The 26,020-nt window shown below is 42.3% G+C and overlaps 1 protein-coding gene across 1 annotated transcript in view; it reads left to right on the forward strand.

Moving 5' to 3' along the window:
- Positions 1–14,416: 14,416 nt before the first annotated feature.
- arpc1b (actin related protein 2/3 complex subunit 1B) overlaps positions 14,417–26,020 on the forward strand; it is a 62,927-nt gene continuing 51,323 nt past the window's right edge. The window contains exons 1-2 of the mRNA NM_001006823.1: positions 14,417–14,545; positions 23,304–23,369. Of these exons, the coding sequence (NP_001006824.1) occupies positions 23,306–23,369 (64 nt within the window). The 5' untranslated portion in view covers positions 14,417–14,545; positions 23,304–23,305. The remainder of the gene's footprint in view (positions 14,546–23,303; positions 23,370–26,020) is intronic.

The following is a 26,020-nucleotide window of genomic DNA, read 5'->3' on the forward strand; positions in this document are numbered from 1 at the left end:
GAGAATGCAAGTCAAAATTTAAAAAGCATAATGCCCAATAGTCCTCCTATTGTCTAGTAAAAACACCACACTTTTGGCTCACCTAATCAAATATTTACTCAGTCACACTTACTTCACATTTTCTAGAACAGGCAGCCATCTCTAAAAAGGTATTCTCCTTTCCTTTCCCTCCTTGCTTCATACTGCACATGTGTTTCATTTCCTCCCCCCCTCCCCTCTGGCAGATCCGCTTCTGATTGGCTGGTGGGCATGTGTAGCTCAGAACAGCAGACAGGATCAAGTTACACACATGCTCAGAGAATAGGAAGGACAGAGATATTTCAGTGATGTCACTGTAGTCTTCACACTGCTGTAGGCTGCCAGCACCATATCTCAGAGAAGCAAGCAGGGATCTGGGAATTTACATATGCAGTAAGTACTTAAAAAGAATGCCTTTAGACTTACTTTTAATTTATTTAAAGAGATGCCCCTTTTTAGTCAGTCATACAACAAGGGAGAAGGAGGCATGTTTCTTTGGTATGTCAGTACAACATGTGCTTTTTCACACACAAGATGCCTTTAAAAGTGCCATTAAAAGAAGAGCCATAACTAAGCAAATTGCAGATTAGAAAGTGTGTTACACCTGCACTGGTAACACTGATATTGTGCTGTACTCATACAATGCACAGCATATACAGCAAGATGTTTTAGATTTCCCCAAATAAAGGAGAATGTTTTTTTTTTTAATCCTTTCACTGCCAGCCGTTTTGAACAAAGTGGAACTTCTACTGCCAGGCAGTTTTTGAATATTTTGCACTGTTTCACTTTAGGGGCTTTTCCTCGGGGGGACTTTTAGTTTACCCAGGAAAACTATATATCATTTTTTTCAGGACAACCTAAGCTTTTAAAATATGGTGGAATTTTTGTGTAATTCCAATTCTGTTACCAGATATGGGCTTCTAAATGTATAAAAAATGAAAAAAAAATAATATTTTTCATAATATAAACACATACACCAGAAACAAAAATTATTTTATGCATGAAAGTACAACTGATTTGGAAAGTTCCATGTCTCCTGAACATGCCAATACCAAATATATATAGTTTTATGGAGATTTTTCACTTGTATAGGTCAAAAACTCCCAGCAGTACACTACCAAATTTCCAAAGCATTGCTCCAGAAAGCTGCATACTTTAGATTTCAAGGTCAAAAATTCCACTAACAGAAGGTTTATCCCAGAAAATTATACATTTTTAGAAAGAACAGATTCTGGGGAATACAGGATAGGTAGAACTGCCTCTCTTCTCCAAACCACCAAGTAGCAATGCTTTCCTAAACTTATTGGTTTTTATCAAAATTTGTGAAATCTCTTAAAAATCCCTTCAAAGCTTCCTGTCTATAGTATCTTATCTCCTACAGGTCATAAAGTAACCAGATAAAACACCCTAAATATGAACACCAGGGGTCCACTGAACAGTTTGATGCCTAATATGTATAGGTTTACCTAAATATGTGGCATGTAGGAGCCCCAATGTGTACATACCCCCATATGATCTGTCATTTCAGCTTCTGCAAAATCAACATATTTACATCATTTTATGTGGGATAAAGTTAGTAAAAAGTACACTCACCCCAGAAAGTCACATATTTTTGAAAAGTACACATTCCCCCAAATCTAAAAAGGGTACCCATGTCTTTCTACTCCAAAGTACCAAGCCGCATCTTACCTCCCACATAGCATTAGGTACCAAGATAAAACACCCTAAATTTGAACAGCAGGGGTCCACTGAACAGTTTGATGCCCAATATGTATAGGTTTACCTAAGTATGTGGCATGTAGGGGCCCCAATGTGAACATACCCCCCATATGATCTATCATTTCTGTAATTTCAGCTTCTGCAAAATCAACACATTTACATCATTTTATGTGGGATAAAGTTAGTAAAAAGTACACTCACCCCAGAAAGTCATATATTTTTGAAAAGTACACATTCCCCCAAATCTAAAATGGGTATCCATGTCTTTCTACTCCAAAGTACCAAGTTGCAAAGGTTTCCTAAGTTTGCCGATTTTTATGACATTTCCAAAAATCACCTCAAAACTTCCAATATGCAGCATCTTATTTTCTATAGGCCATTAGGTACCAAGATAAAACACCCTAAATATGAACCCCAGAGGTCTACTGAATAGTTTGATGCCCACTGTACATAGGTTTATGAAAGCACGTGGCACTTAGAGACCCTAAAATATACCTTGTGCCACTAATTTCATGGCTTACCTTTACCTAATTCATAACCACATGGCATTTTATGTGGGATAGAAACTGCAAAAATGTAGGGTAACTGCTGAAAACCATATATTTTTGGAAAGTACACATTCTGACAAATCCAACATGGGTAAAGAGTCCTTTCTACAGCAAAGTACCAATCTGCAAAGCTTTCCTAAAGCTAGTGGTTTCTATGACATTTCAGAAAATCACCTAAAAATGTTGCAATTTGCCGCATTTATCTCACACAATTTCTTGCATACAAAGGAAAATCACCCCAAATAGGAACACCAGAGGTCTACTGAACAGTTTGATGCCCTATATGCATAGATTTACCAAACTATGTGGAGTACAGGGGCACCCAAATAAAAATAGTGCTTATTAATTTTCACATATGCCGCTCCGGCTTGTGCAGTTTTTGCACCAGGTAATGTGCCATAAGACCCCCTAACACTACGGGGACCCTAGAAAACCATACATTTTCCGAAAGTACACATTCTGACAAAACAAAAATGGGTAAATAGATCTTTCTACTGCAAACTACCAAACTACAAAGCTATGCTAAACAGGACGGTTTTTATGACATTTCTGAAAATCGCCAAAAAGCTTGCATTTTACCTCATTATGTACCCCCACAATTTGTAACGTATTAACATAAAACACTCTAAATATGAACGCCAGGGGTCTACTAACAGTTTGATGCCCTATATGCATAGGTTTACCAAACTATGCGGAGTACAAGGGCACCCAAATTAAATTAGTGCATATGAATTTTCACAAATGACGCTCCAGCTCGTGCAGTTTTTGCACCCGGTATGTGTATTATGTGCCATAAGACCCCCTAACACTACGGAGACCCTAGAAAACCATATATTTTCTGAAAGTACACATTCTGACAAAACAAAAATGGGTAAATACAACTTTCTACTGCAAACTACCAAACTACAAAGCTATGCTAAACAGAACAGTTTTTATAACATTTCTGGAAATCGTCGAAGCTTGCATTTTGCCCCATTATGTAGCCCACATTTCATAACGTACCAACATAAAACACCCTAAATATGAATGCCAGGGGTCTACAGAACAGTTTGATGCCCTATATGCATAGATTTACCAAACTATGTGGAGTACAGAGGAAGCCAAATTGAAATACAGCATACAAAATGTCCATGTGCAAGACCAGTAAAAAGAACCATGTGAAATGCAGTAAAATTGCTAAAATCCCCCCAAAAAACCTAAAATCAATGTTTGTTTTTTTTCCCTAGTGATATCTGCAGTCAGAATCACAGTTTGCGTACTCTGGCTTGGGCAAATTAGTTTTACAGACAAAGTCAAGCGAACAACAACTATGCATAACTGAAAATGCAATAAAATGGCTAAAAATGCAATACAATGACTAACAATGCACCAAAATCACAGAAAATGTAATAAAACCACAAAAATAATACACAATAGGTGTAGTGCGCAGTGCGGTTAGCGAATATGCTATCCGCAATGGCAATAAAAAAATTTTTTCAGGAAGAAAAAAAACGATGCGATAAAAAAAAAGAAAAAAAATACAAAATTGCATAAGTGAGTGTGTACACATGGCAAAATGTGTTTTATGTGTGTGTGCGAGTAAGTGTGAGTGCTGTAAGTGCTGTGAATGTGTGAAACCCCCCAACCCCCCCCCAATATGTATGTGTGTGTATAAGTGTAAGAATAAGTCTGTATTAGTGTAATAAGTGTGTGTTTGTGTGTGAATCTGGCACTAACCTGGGCACAAACAGCTGGAGATCCCAGAAGGAGACAGGAGATCGCAGGGACAGCAGCAGCAGCAGTCGGCTTCAGTGTGTGGGCGGCACAGGAAGTGGGGGGAGCAGAGGGGGGGCACAAGAATGGAGAGGGAAAGCAGAAGAAAAGGGACAGGTAGGAAGTACTTGCTGGCTTTTCCCATGGGGCCCCTGGGCGATCGGGCCCCTGGGGCCACTATTTACCCCCCTCTGCTCGTTCCCTAGGGGGTTCTTTACCCTGTGCTCACTCTCTGCACTCGGATTAAGCAGGGAGCGCAGAGAACGAGCGCAAGGTAAAGAAAACGTAGCTTCTACGTGCTCGGCATTTAACATCTTTTTATGCTAGCACGTTGAAGCTACGTGCTTGGCAGGGAAAGGGTTAGAATTGCATCATTAGTGTGTATTTTAGTAGGCCAATTCACAGGCATGGCCAAATTTGTATTTGGAGAAATGCCCAATATAGATGTTAGAGCAAATGCACCTTGATGTTCCAAGTAGGGAGGGTGCCACACAATGTTATCATGGCACAAACTCTCAATGGGCAAACACACAATATAGACGTTAGAGCAAATGCACTTTGATGTTATAAGTGCTTCCCAGATGGTATTGGGGAGGGCACCATGAGGTATTATTGTGGTGCCCCTCAGGGAGGAAAATTCGGCTTTGGTTGAGGAAGATTTTGGGACTTGGTGTTTGGTGCTTATTCCTGTCAGGTCATGTAGCGGATAGTGTGAGTTCTGAAGAGATGCGTGAAAAAGTTCATGGCCAGAGAGCAATTTGGTGTAGAGGTCTGGCTACAACAGGCTGCAAGGGAAAAGTAGGGAAACAGATCGGAGACCTACTTGCGCCTTTTACCAGGCCCACAGGCAGGGTCAGACCCTCTTCTGCGGCCTCTGCCACGGCCCCTTGCCCTGGGCTGAGGACTTGGGGGTGGTGGTTGAGGTGCTAAAGAGGGCCCAGGCAGTGACCCTTCAGCAGACCCAGTAGAGGCAGGCGCATGCAGCGCATGCCCCAGAACTGCCAGTAGAGCATTTCGGAACCGCTCATCACTTGCAAGCCGCTCCTGGTGTTGCCTCTCCAGGTCAGCCTTCAACACAGCCACTTCTTCCCTTTAAAAAACAGTTTATTCAGAGAAGAGCATTTTTAATAACATGGGGCACATTGATAAAAATGTGAGTTTAGAACTTAATACAGGAACAAAAACACCCACATTGTGTTCATTCCAAACTGATTTTAAAACAGTTTATTTATCAATAACTCACCATTTAAGAAATATGCTTAGAAAAATATCATAGGAATGAAAAGAACGTCAGTGAGTTTTTAGGTAGGAAGTTGTAGCCTCACATTTTTAAACATCTGCCGCTTAAAGGGGACCAATTATGTCAATTCATGATTACAAAGTCACCTATATTGTTAAAATATATGTGAATTCAAACCAACTGCTACTGCAATAAACGCAATAATTGGAAAGCATTATCCTACATGTACTCCAAAAAAAGCATGGTTGTCAAATGTTATTTTAAAACTGCATTCAGGATGGAGAAGAGTGAGCGTGCCTTATCATCTACTATGTCATGTCAACAACACCCACAGCTGCCCCCCCTCCCCATGCTGAGTTAGAGAAGTCAGACTGGCATGTCTGTAAAAGGCTGTAAATGTAAAATGTCTGTAAATGTCTGTAAAAGGCTCACCTTTAAGTTAACTTTTAGCACGTTACAGAATGGGCAATTATAACCAATATTTGAATTGGTCTTATTTGTTATACTTTAATTATTTTCCTTCTTTTACAAACTCTTTGCAGTTTTTAAATGGGGGTCACTGACCCCACCAGTAAAAAGATACCTAAAGACATTATTTAAACCAAAATGTTTTATTTTTAAAAGGTAATCATTTTCACAGTGCTGATTTTCTCTACGTACTATAAACAGAAACATAAGAGATTATTTCTGATGACAGTTCCCCTTTAAAGGGCACCTGTCACCCTAAAATATATCCCCCCACCAAAGGTTAATAGAGCCACACTCCAGGTAGAGGAAAATAAACAGTAGGCCGGCTGCACAATCTGCCTTCATAAGCATGCGTGTAATGAGTGAGTGTGCGCCGCAACTGGCTGATCATTATGCGCATGTGTGTGCGAGACATTGGAGGCTGATTTACGTTCACCGCTCTTACGTCAGGTGCATAGTAAGTGAGCAAGGAGTTAGCTTACTATGCACATGCACGCCCAGCAACATGGCCGCCCGCACCAGGAGGGTAGCCCAGTGTTGGCGGGGGGATTTTTGGGTTCAAAATATTTTTTGGACACAACCACAGCGTGGGCTCTATTAGCTCTATTGGCCCACACCTCTGGTGGGGGAAACAATATAGGGGTGATAGATGCCTTTAATATATAAGAATCACAAACTGGGGGCAACACAAACCAAGGCCCTAGGCTTGTCAGAACCATAACACCCCATTACCACCTCTGCTAATGCAATTCTTCACTTAATCAGCCATGTCTATGAAGCCCCCAAAGCTGCCACTGATAGCCCTGGCACTAACCACTTAGCTTTTGGTAATATTTTATTGACAACACCAGGGGGTGCAATTACTTACGCCTGGGGGTTGACACAGGTGGCGGTGACAAGGTCTGGGGCGAAGGTCCAGCCTGGTGTTCTGAGAAATATAAATAGTGCATAGACGTAAGAATACATAGCAGAAAATGCTAAATTGGCAGCTTTGTTAAACAACAAACCAAATAATATTTACCTGGAGACTGAACAAGGTCTGATATATCTGCCTGTAAGGATGCACGTCTTTTAGCGCATGCGCCCAAAGGAATGCCGCTCAGACGCTTGCGTGCGCCAAGTCGCGCGCGTAAAATCATGCGCACGTCAAAAAGGCACAACTAAAGGGCGCGCACGCAAAATCACATGCGGCGAAAAGTCGCGCGCGCACGTACGCACGCTGCGGCGTGCGTCTTGACGCCATATGCAATGAGGCCTGTAAATAGTCGCCATTTCCAAGCCATCCTTGCTTGGTTATCAAGTTTATTCTGGTACCTGGCGTTTCCGTATACCCTGACTCTCCGATTGAACTTCTGCCCGGATTCTCGCTCTTGAACCTGTTCTGCCTGCCCCGACTCGGACCCGTCTAACTACTCCTTCGCCTGATCCCTGGTACTTCGCTATTGGCTCTCCGGCCTCTCTCCACTACCGTGCTTCCTGTCCACATCCTCAGGCAAGCCTCCGGTTAGTGTGAGACGTTTGTGGGCTTGCTCGCTACAACTCGTCCTCTGGCTTGACTCCTCTCCTCGGCCTGTTACCACTCTGCAGCCTGACACTGCCCCACTGACATCCTGGGGCTGCTCCTCTGCCTCTGGTGGTGTCTGTTGTGGGTCTGTCGCCTCTCCTGCACTGTGGGCCTTTGGCGCTGTGCTTCAGCTATAAGTTCACAGAAGCCAAAAAAAATGCTCAACAAGTTTGGAAAACAAAGTACAAAGCCACACAAACATTCTGGATTTTGCAGAGATTCAAATACAAGAAAAAAACCATTAAAAAGGCAGAGATAAATCACTTGCCATCATTAATGTGGTGTGATGGAGCCACAAAAATGAGGCCTAACAGCTGCAGTTCATGGAATCTATTTGAGGGGCATGTGGGGGAACTGGGGTACTAGTTAGACTTTTATGTGGAACACAAGGTGCAAATGAGCAAATATTGTAAATGTAAACATGAAATAAAGGGTTTCTTCAAAAAATCCTCACTCAGGTATAGTGTTGTCAGGTTTGGCAGATTTTTTTGCCAAACCAGCCAAAGTCAGTTCTAAAAACTAGGCAAAAGCCTAGTTTGAAAGTAGGTAAAAAATAGCCCAATATACACAATGAAAAAAAAGAGCAAACAAAAAAATATAGGCCCCCCCTCTTCCTGCACTGCCTACTCACAGATCGTTCAGTGCAGCTGCCTCTCCTGTGTCTCTCCAAATTCTTCTGCCCAGGTAAGTGCCAAATACACACAACCACACACTTATTACACACTTATACTTACACACACATACATTTTTTTTGGGGGGGTTCACATATTCACAGCACTTACACTTACTTGCACACATGCACACAAAACACATTTTACCTAGTATACACACACACTTACACACTTATGTAATTTTGTAAACATTTTTTTTCATCACATCGTTTTTATTCTTGCCTGAAAAAAATGTTTTATTGCCATTGCGGATAGCGTTTTCGCTAACCGCACTGCACAATACCTTTTGTGTATTATTTTGGTGTTTCTACTACAATTTTTGTGATTTTGGTGCAGTTTTGGGTATTTTATTGCATTTTTAGCTATTTTATTGCATTTGCAGTTATGCATAGTTGTTGTTCGCTTGACTTTGTCTGTAAAACTTATTTGCCCAAGCCAATATACTCAAACTCTTTGTTACTTGTCTTTGCACATGGACATTTTGTCTGCTGTATGTAAAGGTACATGGTGGTCTAGTGGGGCGGCGGGGACGCCCGCCGGTTCCTCCTAGGCGTGCACACGGCGCGCCGCCTTTTAACGCACATGCCCCTATGCTTATGTGCGTGCATGCGCGCTCGCGTCCGGCGCTCTGCGCACTTGTGTCTCACTTTGGCGTGCGCGTATGACGTCATCATGGTGCCAAATTCAAATAATTAAAGAGCTTGTTGTTTGTAATCCTTGCCCAACGTAGGTTCTTACTCCTGAGAGTTCCTGGGTGTGATTTTCTTGTTGTTCTGCCATGTTTTGACCTTAGCCTGTACCTGACCTCTCTTGTTTGCTGCCTGTATTGACCTTGCCTGTTCCTGACTATTCTTGCCTGCTGCCTGGACCGACCTTTGCCTGACCGACTATTCTTCTGGATCCTGACTCTGTGCTGCGTTGCCAAAATATACCCTGTAATTTATTTGTGCGTCAGAATAGTCGCCAAATATACTTGCATTTATTGTAAGGGTGCGTTACGCTCAAATTAGTCGCATATTTGCATTAGAGGAGTTTAAAATGCACCACCCTAATAATTTCTCATTGCCCTTATTGATCTTTTTATTGTTTTATATAATATTGCACTGTTCTAGATGATAACTTTATTCTCTCTGAGACTATACTCTTAGACAATTTAAATGCACTTTAGTAAACGGGCCCCTTAATGCCCTGTACTCTCCTTTATAAAGGAGGATTATTGTTTAAGCATTGTTTAATACAGAGAGAGTATAAGGGAGAGCCCTGGGAGTTAGCGAGGCCACTTAACAGCAACTTGCAGCATTTTAGTAGGGTTTGTGTCAAAGCATGCCTTAGTATTGTTACACTTGAAAGTAAAGGGAATTGATTGGGGCAACAATGAGTAACAACAAGTGTTGTTATCGCTTGCTTATTGGAGACAAGACAATAAAACCATTCCTATATTTTATTTAGATCCAGAAATGGAGGTGGGCCTGCTAAGAGGGTCCATTTCACCAAATTTGAGGAGCTGCTGCTGCTTTTCCTTCACACTGAGAGTGTGAGCGGTGTGTCTGGCACGTTTAACAAAAAATGACAATCATTATTGTCCATGAAGTTTGTCTGGCATCATGAACATAATAACAAAAAATTAAATAAAGTCTTTTTTTCTTTTTTCCAAAAGGTGGACGCTCCTCATCTATGCTCCACTCCCCACGGTGCGATCCTGCAATTGGAGGGGATACGTTTAGTGGGGAGGAAAGTGATAGAGGGTCACATGTAGGTGGCAGCAATGTGGCCTTCTTCTCAGATGAGGAGTCGGCCAACATTCCCCAGCAGCAGCTCCCAACCCAGGCCAGAGGAGATAACGTGGCCCCCCAGGAACCTGAGAAAGATAGGTTCCACAAATCCCTAATTAGGCATCACAAAGCCTTAATGCGAAAAATGGATCTGATGCATGTCGACTTGTGTGGCCACTAACGCCTACAATGCAGGTCAGGCATAGCAAGCTGCACATGAGTCGGCAATGCTAAGCCTCCAGCAGGCCAGTGAGGCACGGAAAGCGCAACACGAGGCTGCCATGTTGAGCCTGCAAGAGGAGCGGGTAGAACTGAAAAGGCAACAACTGGCACTGTTGGCTCGCCAAAATTTGCTCCTAGAGTAACAAAATGCCTTACTACAACAGGCACAAAAGCCAATAGAGCCAACAAGCTCCACCAGTCGAGCTACTGGTGAGAGTACAGCTCCCACTCCTGCAGGTACGGCTAGGCAGCTTCACAAAAGAAAATAAATCGGACACATTAGGGTTTTGTGGAACCTATTTTTTCTTAGGCCTATGTTTTTTTGAAATCTTTCTTTGTGTTTTTTCGATTTGCGTTGCGGGTGGGGGAATCACCTGCTTAAAACATTTATTTTGGAAGTGGGTTCCCTGTAAATAAATCTTTTTTATTTTTGGAGAAGTTGTTTGGTATTTCTTGTGTATGGGAATAAAGATTGTAGGTACTTACAGGAAAAGCAATTAGTAACGATTTGTCCCCGGACTTCACTCCCTCTGGCATCCGCACCTCGGACAGGATCTTGTGGATGTATGGGGTCCTCCAGGTCATTGGCCACATCGCCTGGTAAGCCATGCTGGTTCGCCAGATTGTGCAGTACAGCACACGCAGTCACAATGTTGGAAACTTTGGAGGGGCTGTACATAAGGCTGCCTCCTGATTTATCCAGGCAGCAGAACCGGCTTTTAAGGACCCCAAAGGTCTGCTCTTCTAAATGCTTTGATAAGGATATATATTATATAGAAATGTGAATATTATAAGCAGATTTTAAATAAATAACATTACTAGGCTCAGGCAGCAGATCTCTTCCAACTCTGATGACTTTCCAGGCAGCTCCCCATCCCTGTGCAAGCTCAGCCAGAGTGCTCAGATCACACAGGCTTGCAAACACAACACGAGATGAGAAGGCCTTTGTTGCCCATCCCTTTACCTGATCCAACAAGAAAATAAAGCCATTAATCACTGGCAACTCACATTATGAAAGCGAAGTGACGTGGGGAACCAAACATTCGGTTTAAAGCGGAAGTCAAGCAGTTATGCTTTTGCCATTTTCACTATGTCCTATATATCACTGGTAATTTATTCAATGCCCGGTTATAATATTAAAGTTTTTATATGATATGTGTGTTAATAAAGTGTCTAGAAGAAATATCTGGATCAGAAACACCAAAAAATGAAAGTGTATAAATAAAATAAAATGTGTAATTAAAATATAATGTACTGTTGCCCTGCACTGGTGCAACTGGTGTGTGAAAGACTACTATAGTTAAAGGAACAGTGTTGGTGTTACTGTTCCTTTAATATGAACAAAGCTGCTGTGTAGACATGGGGGCAGCCATTCAAAGGAGAAAAGGCACAGGTTACTTTGCAGATAACATATAAAGCCCCATTATATTCTACATAGCTTATTTGTTATCTGCTATGTAACCTGAGCCTTTTTTTCCAGCTTGAATGGCTTCCCCCATGGCTACACAGCAGGGCATTTCTATAAACTATAGTAGCGTACATTATATTTTAATTACTTTAAAACACTTTTATTTTTTGGTGTTACTGTTCCTTTAGGCCTTCGTGGGCCCTCTCATCGCCATACAATTGCAGTTACACACAAACAATACTGGAGGGGTGGTTCACCTTTACATTAACTTATAGAATGCCCTATTCCCTGCAACTTTGCAACTTTTTAAACCACTGCCTGGTTATTGGGGTAAAAAAGACCCTAGCATCCAAATAGCTTTTAAAATGGAGAGCTGCTGACAAAAAGCTAAAAATAAGAAATGAACACCACTTGTTAATTTTCTTAGAATATTAATGTCTACAAAATTTTAAAAGTTAATTTAAAGGTGAACTACCCCTTTAAGATAAAGTAAAAAGAAAAAAACAAGTTGCATTTAGAACTCTTACTGAAAAAACATGAGGAAAAACGCAGGCCTGTGGTTGTCACAAGATGGAATTCCTCCATTTAGGTGAAGATAAACCTCCAATTGTATGCGCATAAACTACACAATTGAACTGTTATACTGTTATACTATTTTATTTTTTATTTGGTAGCATAGGCAATTTTTTATATTGAAGGAGGAGGGAGGCACCAAAAATGAATAGTTATATAAATGATCCTCAGTCCCCATGCATTCTCAATTAGACAACAATATAAAGCAAGCCAACTAGCCAATGCCAAGGCACAAAGCAGAGGTATAATAATAAGGCACAATTATTATTAGGAATAAACATGTTAATAAAATAAATAAGTCTAGGGCTGGGAAACTGCAGAAAACCAAGTTGAGGGCAGTGGCACCTAATATATGCTGAGAGAGAAATGATATTGGTAAGGGCTCTGGCACATGGAGAGATTAGTCGCCCGCGACAAATCTCCCTTGTTGCGGGCGACTAATCTCCCCGATATGACATCCCACTGGCGATTTACATTTTCGCCAGTGGGATGTCATATTGGGGAGATTAGTCGCCTGCAACAAGGGAGATTTGTCGCGGGCGACTAATCTCCCCATGTGCCAGATCCCTAAAGGGTGATTTTTTGTTTCGGAAGGCTGTTTATAGTAATATTCTTTGTTTTTTTCATAATAAACTGGCACACAAATTCAGCTAAGTAAAATAAATGCTGTACTAACTTGATGCTTAAATGCAGAGCCAATTGCCCCTTGAAAATGTGGCAGATAAAGTGCATTGCCAACTCCATGTATAATGCTCAAGAACATAGTATTTTTATGCTTTATTTATAGCAGCAACATATTTCATGGCACCATACAGAAGATTATACATCATTCCAATCAGTTTCTGCCCTTGTGGAGCCTACAATCTACAATTCTATCTGGAGCCAATTAACCTGCCTGTATGTATTGGGGGGGTGGGGAGAAACTGGAGAAAATACAGACTAACATCTGCAAGAAAAAATAAAATCCCGATTCCAAATAATACCCCATAATTATTATGGATCAGATACAATATTTTTGTAATTTACTTAAAGGGACAGTAACACCAAAAAATGAAAGTGTATAAAAGTAATTACTATATAATGTAATGCTGCCCTGCATTGCTACAACTGGTGTGTTTTCCTTAGAAAGACTACTATAGTTTATATAATAAAGCTTCTGTGTAGCCAAGGGGGCAGCCATTTACAGGAGAAAAGGCACAGGTTACAGATAACAGATAAAACCCCATTATATTCTACAAAGCTTATCTGTTATCTGCTATGTGCCTGTGCCTTTTCTCCTTTTTCCCAGCTTCAATGGCTGCCCCCGTGTTGACATAGCAGCTCATTTATATAAACTATAGTAGCGTTTCTGTTGCAAACTTACCAGTTTTACCAGCGCAGGGCAACTGTACATTATATTTTAATTACTTTAAAGCACTTTCATTTTTTGGTGTTACTGTTCCTTTAAGCTTGTATAAGCACTGCACACAGACACACAAAGGAGTCTCGTTTAGATATGCACATAAAGGAATTCTGAAAACACACCCAGATCTCTCCCCTCCCCTTACTAAGCATTTCTCTCTATTTTGCTTCCGGTGCACTGGTTATATGAGCAGGAATTTTGGCCCCATGGAGATGTACTGATTGCCAGTGTCTGCACAGTGTTTTCTTTTCAAGCTGAAGTGTCAGTATTATCAGGCCCGGATTTGTGGCGAGGCCACAAAGGCCCGGGCCTAGGGTGGTATGCCGCCCCACCGCAACAAAATTTTGACATTTTGCACCCATACGGAGCAAAATAAATAAAAGATAGCATTTGGAATGTTCATGGAATTGACATTGTATTTGATCCATAATAATTCTGGGATATTATTTGGAATTGGGATTTTATTTTTTCCTCCCAACTGCTCCGTATGGGAGTTTAAATGCCCGTGCATGCATGCTTGCGTCGGCGCGGCGCAGGGGTGGTGGGTTTGTTCGCGCATGGGCGGCCTAGGGGCGCCAGGATTTGAAATCCGGCACTGAGTATTATTATACATATGTTGGGCACTGACGCACAGTTATCTGAAGTTCTGAATTTAGATCTCCCCTGACACACTGAGCTCTCTCTGTCTTTAGTTCCTGCCCTCCTCCTACTCCCTCCTTGGTTTAGAACAATTAAGTTAAAGAGGTCATAGTGGGACAGTGAGCCCTTAAAATCAATAGGCCATGGGCAGATTCCACATTTAACCCTTTTATTACAGGGGCCCTAGATGCATATTTACATGATAATGTCCTTTTATATTCGCCACACTCCAATTCAACCCAAAAAGGCCCTGGACCAATACTTTTCCAAAATCTATGCAAAAATGTATTACATTAAAATTTTCCAGCAATCTCCCTGTGCTGATTTCATCAGCCTAAGGAGCAGTAAGCTGAGGGGAGGGTTTTACTGTTAGTAATGCTTTCCTCTGTCTCTGAGCTTGCACTCCCCACCCCCACATAAGGAAGTAGCAAAAAGCCTGGGCAGAGTCTGATACAAGTTCCAGACATTCAGCATTCCGCTGCATCTGTGTTGACTGCTCAGAGTCCACGGACAGCAGCCGTCTTTCCCTGTACCTACTAACAGGAGCAAGTGAGTATTTCATGCAATATCTTTGTGCTACTTGGATTCTGTTGATCCTAACTGACGGTGCAGAAATTTCTCTTGTACTAAATATTTGCTCTGAGTTAGGGCGTATCCTGTAGCTTCATGGAGAACTCAACTTCCTCTGTGTGCTGTTAGTGTCTTATATATCTTCCTATACCTGCTTCTCTGCCGAAACCTTTACTTTTGTCCCTGTGGACTTGGTGAGCATCATTAAAATATTTAAACAAAAGTTACTACTGAAGTTTGAAAAGTCAACCTGCCCGGATCAAACCAATTGCAAAATCTTTTAAGGGAACCCTGCAAGAAATGAGTTATTAGTACTAGCCACATTAAACTTAAAAAAACAAAAAACACCCTTCTTACTTTATTGCTCTAATTCAATGCATTTTAAAATGCGCATGAGGAACCACGCCTTGACTTTTCAATCAGTGAGGAATACTCCTCTTTAAGGGTGAAAGGCACGCAGAGCTACTTGTCACAGCTACTAAAAGAGACAATGCTGATCGTTTACTGCTAATTGTGTCTCTGTGTGTTTTAGCAGAGGCAATAATCAGTATTGTCTATGGCAGGGTATTTTCTTTAGTAGCTGTGACAAGTAGCTGCTACTAAGTAGCTCCATGTATCTTCATCCTAAGGGCCCGTTAAGTTAACTCAAAGGTGAATAACCCCTTTAAGTATCAAGTTTGTGTGCCAGTTTACTATGGAAAAAAAAACAAAGAATATTCCTATAGCTTCCTCAAACCAGCTCTCTCTCTCCACGGATAAGGTGTGCATGTGCTTTTGCAGAGAGATGAGTGGCTTTTCATGTTACATTTCAGCAGCAGCCGGATTCGCTGCCCACCCTTCCTTAGTACCTAACTCGGTTGTCTGCACTTTGTTAGTCCTGGACTTATTTATTTTATTAACTTGTTGTGCCTTTTGGTATATACCTCTGTTTTGTGTCTTGGCATTATCTAGTTGGCTTGCCTTATATTGTTGTGTAATTGAAGATGGATAGAGATTGATAATTATCTATATTACTATTCATTTTTGGTGCCCCCTCCAATATAAAACATTGCCTAAGCAACGAAAAAAAACATGACTGGCCCCCAAATTATTGCCAATTAACATCCTAAGACCTTATGCCTCTGTCTTGGGCCTTGGCTAGTTGGTTTGCCTTGTATTGTTGTCTTATTGCTGAAATTTTGGGTGAGAATGGATAGCGACTGATAGTCGAATAATTTGGGTTGGGGGCGATGTGGGACACCGGCCTATGGGTGTTCTCAGGGGAAATCCGGCCCTGAAAATATCCCTGCTGATGCAGAAAACCTTAAATCACAAGTTGGATAGTATAGTAGAACTATAAGTGTTAAAGAGAAAGTCACTTCAATATGCCAAAATATTCTCTACGGACGAGTATGGAGCCTGCAGAGCTGTCAACTCCCCTTATTTCTTTGAGAGTTACCCAATTTTAAAGGCTCTGCCCCATTCTCCCTTCCCCCAGCAGTAGTCTTATGAATTCCTACAATGAATTTCAGACGAGCATTAAACATTCAGTGATGTCACTTGATGCATTTGCACATGTACAGGGAGAATTTTTTGGCTTCAGTAGCGATTTTGTGTGTGTGCGTGACGGCACTTCCGAAAGTATGTGTAACTTTGCTGCCGGGTATCGGGGAAAATTTTCGGGGGCACAGTTCCCCTGGCTAGTCTAGCTGTCACGTTGACAGCTCTGAACCTCCAGAATACTGAAGACTAGAGGGTTTCCAGATAATTGGTTTTCTGTAATTTGGATCACCATTCCTTAAGTCTACTACAGTTTCTAAATATACCGTGTGTATGTGTGTGTATATGTATGTATGTATGTATATAGGTAGTTATATCGCACTGCATAGATTTTCATATTTCCTCTCTGCAAGCCAAGGGGCCTCTCACCCTTTGAGCATAGTAATCTTTTTCCATTCCTTTGCTGGTCATTGATCGGATTGGCTGACATGTTTTGGCCAATCCGATCAGGAAAATGCAAATAAAAGGGGCATGTGCAGTACTGTCATTCTGACACAGCCAGAGGATCAGTGACCCTGGAACATGCACACATACTCATGCAGTACATGTTTCTCTAGACTAGAGGAAAATTTCAGGTGACTTTGGGAAATCGTAGCGACGCGTATTCCATCCCACCGGCGATTTACGTTCTTGCCGGTGGGATGGCATTGCTGGGAGATTGGTCACCCACAGCAACAAAGATTTGTTTGCGGGGCAACTAATCTCCCCATCTGCAACTGCCCTTAGAATCCAAATCAAGAGTGAATCCAGTGAGTGAGCATGGGGAAGGCAGTAATGGGGAGGCGCTACTGATGTGTGTGTAAATGTGCTAGGGAAGGTAGATTAGAAACTTCCCTCTAATGCAGAGTTTAGTGGTGTGACCACTTCCTGTGAGAGAATGAAGAGACACTCCTAGTTTCAGCCTAGACTCATGCAGCTCTTTTGCAGCTCTTGCCAAAAAGGTAAAATGCTTTAAAAATGTATATTTCTGCATCATTATTGTGAGAAGGGAAGAATAATATACCTGAAGATGAGTATTGCATAACATATCCCCTTTAATAAGGTAAAGAGAAGTTGATGGTGGTAAAGCTCTGAAATTCAGCAATGTATCAATTAATGTGTTTTAGTTGATACACAACAAAATTTCATATACATTTTTAAAAAGATTTTCAGATATTCTTTGTAACTAGACTCAGGTAGACTGTAAATGGAATATTAAACTGGTGAATACCATCAAATGCAAACAACTTTAAGAATGAGATGAGAAACCAATTAAACAACAGACATTATATTTTTGACTTGTTTAACGAGGAATATGCAGAAATCTTTTATAAAGTGTTCAAGTACCACTGCCTATTTTTCTTTTTACTGGAGAACCACAATAATAAGGGTAAATATTAGGGATGCACTGAACCCACTTTTTTGGGTTTGGCCGAACCCACCCTGATGGAGTCTGCTGAATCCTGAACTGAATCCTAATTAAGCATGTGCTAATTAAGATTGGAAAGGGTTGAAAGTTGCCGTGTACACAAATAAAATTCCTTAAAACTCCTTTCTGGGTGCTAATTAGCATATTCTAATTTATGCTAAGTAGGATTCAGATTCGGTTCGCCCGTTACCGTGGATTTGGCCGAAACCGAACCCATCAAAAAAAGGCTGGATTAGGCCCGAACCCCGAACCTAATCCGGGATTCAGTGCATCCCTAGTAAATATGAAACAATCTGATTGGTGACTTGCCTCATCTGTCTAAATGGCCAAACTCCTTTATTTGTTCAGAGCCCTCCCTGTCTGAGTCAATATTATTTGTTTCCACTAAAAAGAAAAATCCTTCAATTTATCTGGGGCTTTAAGTATTATGGAGTAAATAAAGCTCCCTTTAACTGTTTACAGAACCAAGGTAGTGCCAAGGTTTCACACTTAAATGGAATAAATGCCATTTTTTGACACAAGATCATTTAGTTGGGCTTATGCAGATAAGGTGCATAAACTGATTTAATTCCAGAAATAAATCTTTTTTACAGACCTATCTGATTACACAAATTAAAAGTAAACCATGATACTCATACCAAACAATTCCATACCCATCTCAGGCTCACCATGTCATAGAACCTCTCTCTTACTTTCAATGTTCCATTGTCAAGTTATAGTTCCATGGACCTAACGTCCCTTTGCTTTCTGCGGTGCACATATTATGTACAAAACGTCCCAGAATCCATCACTTCACAATGGAATGGAATGAGATGAGGGAGGACTTCAAACAAATGAAGATCTGCTCATTTGGTGAGGTTACTAAATGTGCAGATCTTTCTTTGGATCCTAATTGCAGCTATGTAGGCCATTAGATCAAGGACTGCATTAAAGCACAAGAGAAAGCAACACAAGCACAATAAAAGTTCATGGAGGTGCCAAATAAGATTGGCTATTTGGTAGTCTCTTTGCACACTATCAGCTTACAGGAGGCTTTATTTGGTAGTAAATTTTGCTTTCATTTAACCAAAACTTGCCACCAAATCACCCATGATGTTGCTCATAGCAACCAATCAGAAATTAGATTTGAACAGTCACCTACAAAGTTTTAAGGGTCACTCTCCTACTGGTAAACCTTTCTTCTAAGTGCCCCCTGCCCTTCACTTACTAACCTGTGTCAATCCCTAGCACAGCTTGAAGGAGAGTAGCTTTGTGCATGTTGCTGTATCAGGGTGTGGGGAAGTGTTCTGATAGCCTGCTATATTGGCAGGCGTTAAAAACAAAAAGGTGTTTGAAACTAAAAAGGCACTATACAAGGGATTGCACTCGGAAGACTGTAAGTACCCAGTGGCAATATGAGTTGCAGTATGATTGCTGGTGTTACTCAGTGTGCATCTTGTCGCATGTATGTGGTCCTGGAGCAGCAGTTCCATGCATCATTTACTTGTGAGAGATGCAGGTGGGTTTTCCTCTTGGAATCTGAGGTGCAGAATCTAAGGGGGGAACTGGCAGCACTGAGGGCAGCTGCAAACATGGGAGAGAACAGGAGGCTCACTGAGCAACCACTGGCACGGGCCGGTGTAGTGGGGGGGAGAAGGGACAGTGGAGGTTAATGAGGGAGACAGGTTTGTAACAGTTAAGAGGGGCAGTAGGGGACACAAGGGTAGGGGGGCTGGTTCACAGCTTGTACAAACCAACAGATTTGCCGCTTTAGGTGAAGATGCTGGGGAAGGCAGCTCTGAGCTAGCATGCATGGAGCAGGCTGACTCTCAGAGCACCCTGGGAGCCGGCACCTCTAATACAGGTGGGGGGAGTAGTGCTAGGAAGGGAAGGCAGGCTATAGTTGTAGGGGATTAAATTATTAGAAAGGTGGCGAACTGTGTGTTGCTTGCCTGGTGCTAGGGTTCGGCATGTGGGGGAACGAGTGGACAAATTGTTGGGAGGGGCTGGGGAAGACCCGGCGGTCTTGGTACACATAGGTATCAATGACAAAGTTAGAGGAGGGGGGGAAGTCCTCAAGAACGATTTTAAAAAGCTAGGTGCGGAGTTGAGGGCGAGGACTTCCAAGGTAATTTTCTCAGAGATATTACCTGTGCCACGAGCAACGTTAAGAAGGCAGCGGGAGCTTAGGGAGATTAATGCGTGGCTGAGAGATTGGTGCAGGGAAGGAGGGCTTTGGGTTTCTCGAGAACTGGACTGATTTCTCAATCGGCTACAGGCTCTTTGCCAGGGATGGGCTGCACCTCAATGATGATGGGGCAGCTGCTTTGGGGGAAAAGATGGCTAGAGGGTTGGAGGAGATTTTAAACTAGGAGTGGGGGGGAGGGTGCAGCGAGAAATTCTGTGGTAGACAGGATAGATGAGGTAGTGGGCATAGTAAGAGAAAATGGGGGAGGAGACTTGCTTCAGGATAGCGATAATGGCAGGGAGGCCCATAAGTTGTTTACATGTCATTCTCACGCTGGTACCAGTATTAAATGTTTGTTTACCAATGCAAGGAGTCTGACTGGTAAAATGGGAGAGCTGGAGGTACTGGCATTGGAGCGGAAATATGATGTGATTGGTGTTGCTGAAACTTGGTTGAATGAGTCTCATGACTGGGCAGTTAATATTGGGGGTTATACATTGTTTCGGAGGGACAGGGGCAATAGAAAAAGGAGGAGGAGTGTGTCCATTAGGCAGGAATTAAAAGCTAATATTAAAGAGGAAGTGATGGGGGTAACAGAGGGAGCTGAATCCTTATGGGTTGAGCTTCTCACAGATAGTAAAGAATCTACCAAACTAATTGTAGGGGTATGCTATAGACCCCCTAATGTAAGCGAAGAGGAGGAGGCCCAGCTCCTGTTGCAAATAGAAAAGGCTGCTAGTTTGGGGCAAGTGATAATAATGGGGGATTTTAATTATCCTGATATTGACTGGAGCCATAGTACTGCCAGGACAGTAAATGGGAACAAGTTTATAAACTTGCTGCATGACAACTTTATGTCACAGGTTGTTGAGGAGCCAACCAGGAACCATGCTATACTGGATCTAGTGATCTCTAATGACCCAGAACGTATAGCAAATGTGCAAGTGGTTGAACCCCTGGGTAATAGTGATCATAATGTTATTTCATTTGATGTTTGGTGAAGGAAACAAATTTACACGGGGGCAACCAGGCCCGGATTTGTGGAAAGGCCACAAAGGCCCAGACCTAGGGCGGCACAAGTTTAGGGGCGGCATGCCGCCCCGCCGCAACAGAATTTTTAAAATTTGGCTCCCATACGGAGCAGTCGGGACCTCTCCCCACTGCTCCGTATGGGAATTTAAATGTGCGATTGCGCATTGATCGCGCATGCGCACTCGGGGGGAGAGGGCATCGCGCATGCGCACTCGGGGGGGGGGGGGGGGGGCCGGCCTCGGGGGGCCGAAAAGTTAAATCCGGCCCTGGGGGCAACAAAGACAATGAATTTTAGGAAGGCAAATTTTAGCTCCTTAAGGGCAGCGCTTCAGGGCATAGATTGGGGCATTATGTTTTCTGATAAAAACACAGAGCCGAAATGGTTGCCATTTAAAATGATATTAAATCATTACTGTTCTCAATTTATTCCATTAATAAGAAAAAGTAGAAGTGTTAAGAATCACCCTATGTGGCTTAACTCTGAGGTAAAGAAGTTAATAGGGAGAAAAAGGAAAGCTTTTAAGAAATATAGGTCAGAGGGGACATTAGCTGCGTTTAATGAATATAAACACTATAACAAGTGTTGTAAAACAGCAATCCGGAAGGCTAAGATAGAAAATGAGGAGCACAACGCGGCCGAGGCCAAGACTAACCCCAGAAAGTTTTTTAAGTATATTAATAGTAAAAAGATGCAGGTTGAGGGTGTGGCCCCATTGAGTTATAGTAACAATATGGTTACAGTGGATACAGAAAAGGCAGATGTGCTTAACCAGTTCTTTTCTTCTGTGTATACAGTAGAGGAGCCAGAGTGCCAAGTCCCACCCAATAGCTGCACTGTTGCCTCAGCTCCAACTACACTGTGGTTGGCACAGGATATGGTGCTTAAAGGGTTACACACGATAAATGTAAACAAGGCACCTGGGACAGATGGAATACACCCTCGGGTACTGAGAGAGCTAGGGTCAGAATTACAGTGGCCCTTGTTTCTGATATTCTCAGACTCGCTTTCATCAGGGATGGTACCTAGGGATTGGAAGAAGGCGAATGTCATTCCTATATTTAAAAAGGGAGTAAGATCTCAGCCTGGCAATTAAAGGCCTGTAAGTTTGACATCCGTGGTGGGCAAGTTATTTGAAAGCTTGTTAGGGGATCACATACAAAATTATGTACTGGAGAATGCCATTATGAGCAGTAATCAGCATGGCTTTATGAAGGACAGGTCATGTCAGACCAATTTAATTGCTTTTTATGATGAGGTAAGTAAGAAGCTGGACAGTGGGGATGCAGTAGATATAATTTATTTGGATTTTGCCAAAGCAAAGGTCTATTGGTCTTAGTGGAGTCGTTTGCACATGGATATAAAACTGGCTACAGGATCGGGTACAGAGGGTGGTTGTTAATGGTACATTCTCTACTTGGAATAAGGTTCTCAGTGGGGTCCCTCAGGGTTCTGTATTGGGTCCACTTTTCTTTAATTTGTTCATAAATGACTTAGGGGAGGGTATTATGAGTAATGTATCAGTGTTTGCAGATGACACAAAACTCTGCAGACCAGTCAATTCTATCCAGGATGTGGCATCATTGCAGCAGGATCTTGACCAACTGGCAATCTGGGCAGCTAAGTGGCAGATGAGATTTAATGTGGATAAATGTAAGGTCATGCACCTGGGATGTAAAAATATGCAAGCCACTTATACCCTTAATGGGACTTCACTAGGCAAATCCATAATGGAGAAGGACCTTGGAGTCCTTGTAGATAATAAACTTGGCTGTAGCAAGCAATGCCAGGCAGCAGCAGCAAGGGCAAACAAGGTTTTGAGCTGTATTAAAAGGGGCATAGATTCACGGGAGGGGGTTATTCTTCCCCTTTACAGAGCGCTGGTAAGGCCCCATCTAGAATATGCTGTTCAGATTTGGTCTCCAGTGCTCAAACGGGACATGATTGAGTTAGAGAGGGTCCAGAGAAGGGCAACTAAGTTGGTAAAGGGTATGGAAAGTCTGGGGAAAGGCTGGCCAAGTTGGGTCTGTTTACACTGGAGAAGAGGCGCTTAAGAGGTGACATGATAACTATATATAATAACCTTTCTAATGTTTTATTTACCAGTAGGTCCTTCCAACGGACACAAGGGCACCCACTCCGTTTAGAAGAAGGGAGGTTCCATTTAAATATTCGGAAAGGATTTTTTACTGTGAGAGCTGTGAAGTTGTGGAATTCCTTCCCCGAATCAGTTGTACTGGCTGATACATTATATAACTTTAAGAAGGGGCTGGATGGATTCTTAGCAAGTGAGGGAATACAGGGTTATGGGAGATAGCTCTTAGTACTAGTTGATCCAGGGACTGGTCCGATTGCCATCTTGGAGTCAGGAAGGAATTTTTTCCCCTCTGCGGCAAATTAGAGAGGCTTCAGATGGGGTTTTTTGCCTTCCTCTGGATCAACTAGCAGTAGGCAGGTTATATATAGGCATTATGGTTGAACGTGATGGACGTATGTCTTTTTTCAACCCAACTTACTATGTTAATATGTTACTATATTGCCAGAAAAATGATTTTTTTTCCCTGCATATTAAAATTATATTTTCTTCACGCAGAAATGGCCTACCACAGTTTTCTACTGGAGCCCATTACCTGTCATGCTTGGAACAAAGATGCAACCCGTAAGTGTCCTTGAATCCCTTAGCAAATGAATCCTAGCAGTCATAAAACATGTCATGTTTTTGCAGAAATTCTGAGAAAATTCTTAGTGGAAAAAGTCGCAAGACAAATGCGTTTTGCGGATTTTTTTGCCGTTTTGCAAATTTTTTGGCGAAGTGAAACGGGACAGATTCACTTATCACTAATTGTCAGACCAGAGCCAGAACTAGGGATAGGCAATAAAGGCATGTACCTAGGGTTCAGTTCCAATGTGTGATCATCAGTCAGCCTGCCTGGGGGTAAGCAAGATGGGATGAGGACTGAGGAAACAAGCTAGCAACACTGTGTGTAGAGGGGCCAAGGTTTGGTATTGGGGGATGCAACCGGGGCATAGGGCAGGCTGGCAGAGTGCTGAGCCAAGTAGTATTGCCTTGGGTGATATACTACTTGGCATGGCTCTGATTCATGACTTAAAGGAGAAGGAAAGGCTAAGTCACTTGGGGGTGCCAAAATGTTAGGCACCCCCAAGTGACTTAGATCGCTTACCTTTTACCCCGGGCTTGTGCCCCTGTACGAAGAGAACAGCACCAGCCCGGGGTAGCAGCGAGCGCTTCCTACTTCCTTTTCGCTTGTGCGCGCATGCGCAGTAGAGTGAAAAGCCGAACTTAAACAAGAAAGTCGGCTTTTCACTCTACTGCGCATGCGCGGGCCCACGGTTTCGCCGGCAGAAGAAAAAGGAAGTGCTCACTACAAGTACCCTGGGCTGGTGCTTTTTTCTCCTAACAGGGGAACCAGCCCAGGGTACAAGGTAAGCGATCTAAGTCACTGTATGTGACTTTGCTCTGATCAACATCGGTCACACTTTACTGCTATGCTGCAAGTTGGAGTGATATTACCACCCTTTCTTTTCCCCCCAGCAGCTAATCAGCAGAATAATGGGAAGGTAGCAACAGGGCCGCCATCAGAAATCACGGGCCCCTCACAACAAAATTTTCTGGCCCCTCCTCCCCCCACCCCAGTGACCCCTCCCATCAGTACAAAAGACACAGACATTGGTAGCCAGGGCCCCCTAAAACATTGGTAGCCAGGGGTTACGTTTTGCATTGGTGCCAGGGCAGGGACCCCCTAAAACATTGCTGGTAATCCCCCAGTGTCCTCATACTATAGCCCATTCCCCCCATGCAGCATCCCCCAGCTTCCTCCCAGCATCGTCCCCAACATCCTTTAGCACCCCCTGCTGCGTCCTCTTCTTATGGCCCCGGCAACACCCACTGACCACCAATGACCCAAGGGCTTGTAAATCTTAAAAGGGGGCCTGTGCTTAAAAACTGTATAACGGCCGGGCCCCCTTTAATGCGTTAATCATCCGGGACAACTGTCCCCCCTGTGCCCCCCTGATGGCGGCCCTGGGTAGCTCAGAATGCACTCAATAGTAAAAAAATCCAAGTCTGGCTTGGGACTCCTCCAGTTACATGGGAGTAGGAGAAACAATCTAAAAGCAGTTATAATGTGTAGCACTGGCTCCTTCTGAAAGTTGAGGATAAGGCACAATGGTACTGAGATGGCTGCCTACACACCAATATTACTACTAAGGTGATCAAACATATCTACAGAATGTGGCCTATTTATTATGCAACAAAAGTTGCTACACATCAGCAGGCTTTCCCACGTAAAAAAGGCATAATTTTTCTAGTGTTTTTTTTCTTCCACCTGAACATTTGTAAAATATACAGTTTTTTCAGCACACTTCGTTTTACGCAGCATAATAAATAGGCTCCTATGTGAACCCTTGGTTTGTTTGTGTGTGACCCGGGGCTGCCCTTAAGTACTTAAAATGGCTATTTAGGATTACCCAATGCTACACAAAAAATATATATTTTTACGAAAATTGTTTATTTAGATGAAACAGGGTGCAAAAACTTGTGTATTACAATAGAGGGTTCATGCCATATTGTTATTGATCAAATTAGTTTTGATTAGGTTATTTTTTTAAATAATATCTGATTGTATCTGTTTAATAGCATGTGTACATTTCTTTGAGCCTCACCTTTTTATATTTTTTCTTTAGTTATAGCAAGAGCTAATTTAAGAGAAGTTAAAGCCTAATTTTTATTTATTTTATCTCTAAGGAACTTACTTTTTGGTAAGTACAATTGCACATTAGCTGCACTTCTTGTGAACACTGTAGCATGTGGGTGTCTTTGCTGCCTGCAAAAACCACTATAGTTAAAATAAACCAATCAGATAATGAGCTTGATCAATTACATCCTGCATGTGAATTTCTTACTGTTCACATTCTTGTAGCTGATTTATGAAGTTCAAAGAGTATTTTGCGGGAATGGGCATGAAACATTAAGCATTTCTAGTGTTTTAAAGGAGAAACGGTAAAATCTAAGTAAGCTTTATCAGAAAGGTCTATGTGAATACAGCCATAAGCACTCACAGAAACACTTCAGAGACACGCAGCTCTCTCCTCTCCAACCCCCCCCCCCCCCCCAATCAGCAGGAAGCTTCCTCATAGTCTTAATAACTGAGCAAGTACATCAGTCTTGGTGCAGGAGCATGGCATTATGGGAATTTTCTTTACAGAGCTCAGCGTTTTATCTAATGTACAGTTTAGAAATATAATCCTTCTTACTGTAGAATAACTTTGTTGTTAGTACATCTTATTCTG

This window comes from Xenopus tropicalis, chromosome 9 (assembly GCF_000004195.4).
Source record: "Xenopus tropicalis strain Nigerian chromosome 9, UCB_Xtro_10.0, whole genome shotgun sequence".
In the NCBI taxonomy this organism is placed as follows: domain Eukaryota; kingdom Metazoa; phylum Chordata; class Amphibia; order Anura; family Pipidae; genus Xenopus; species Xenopus tropicalis.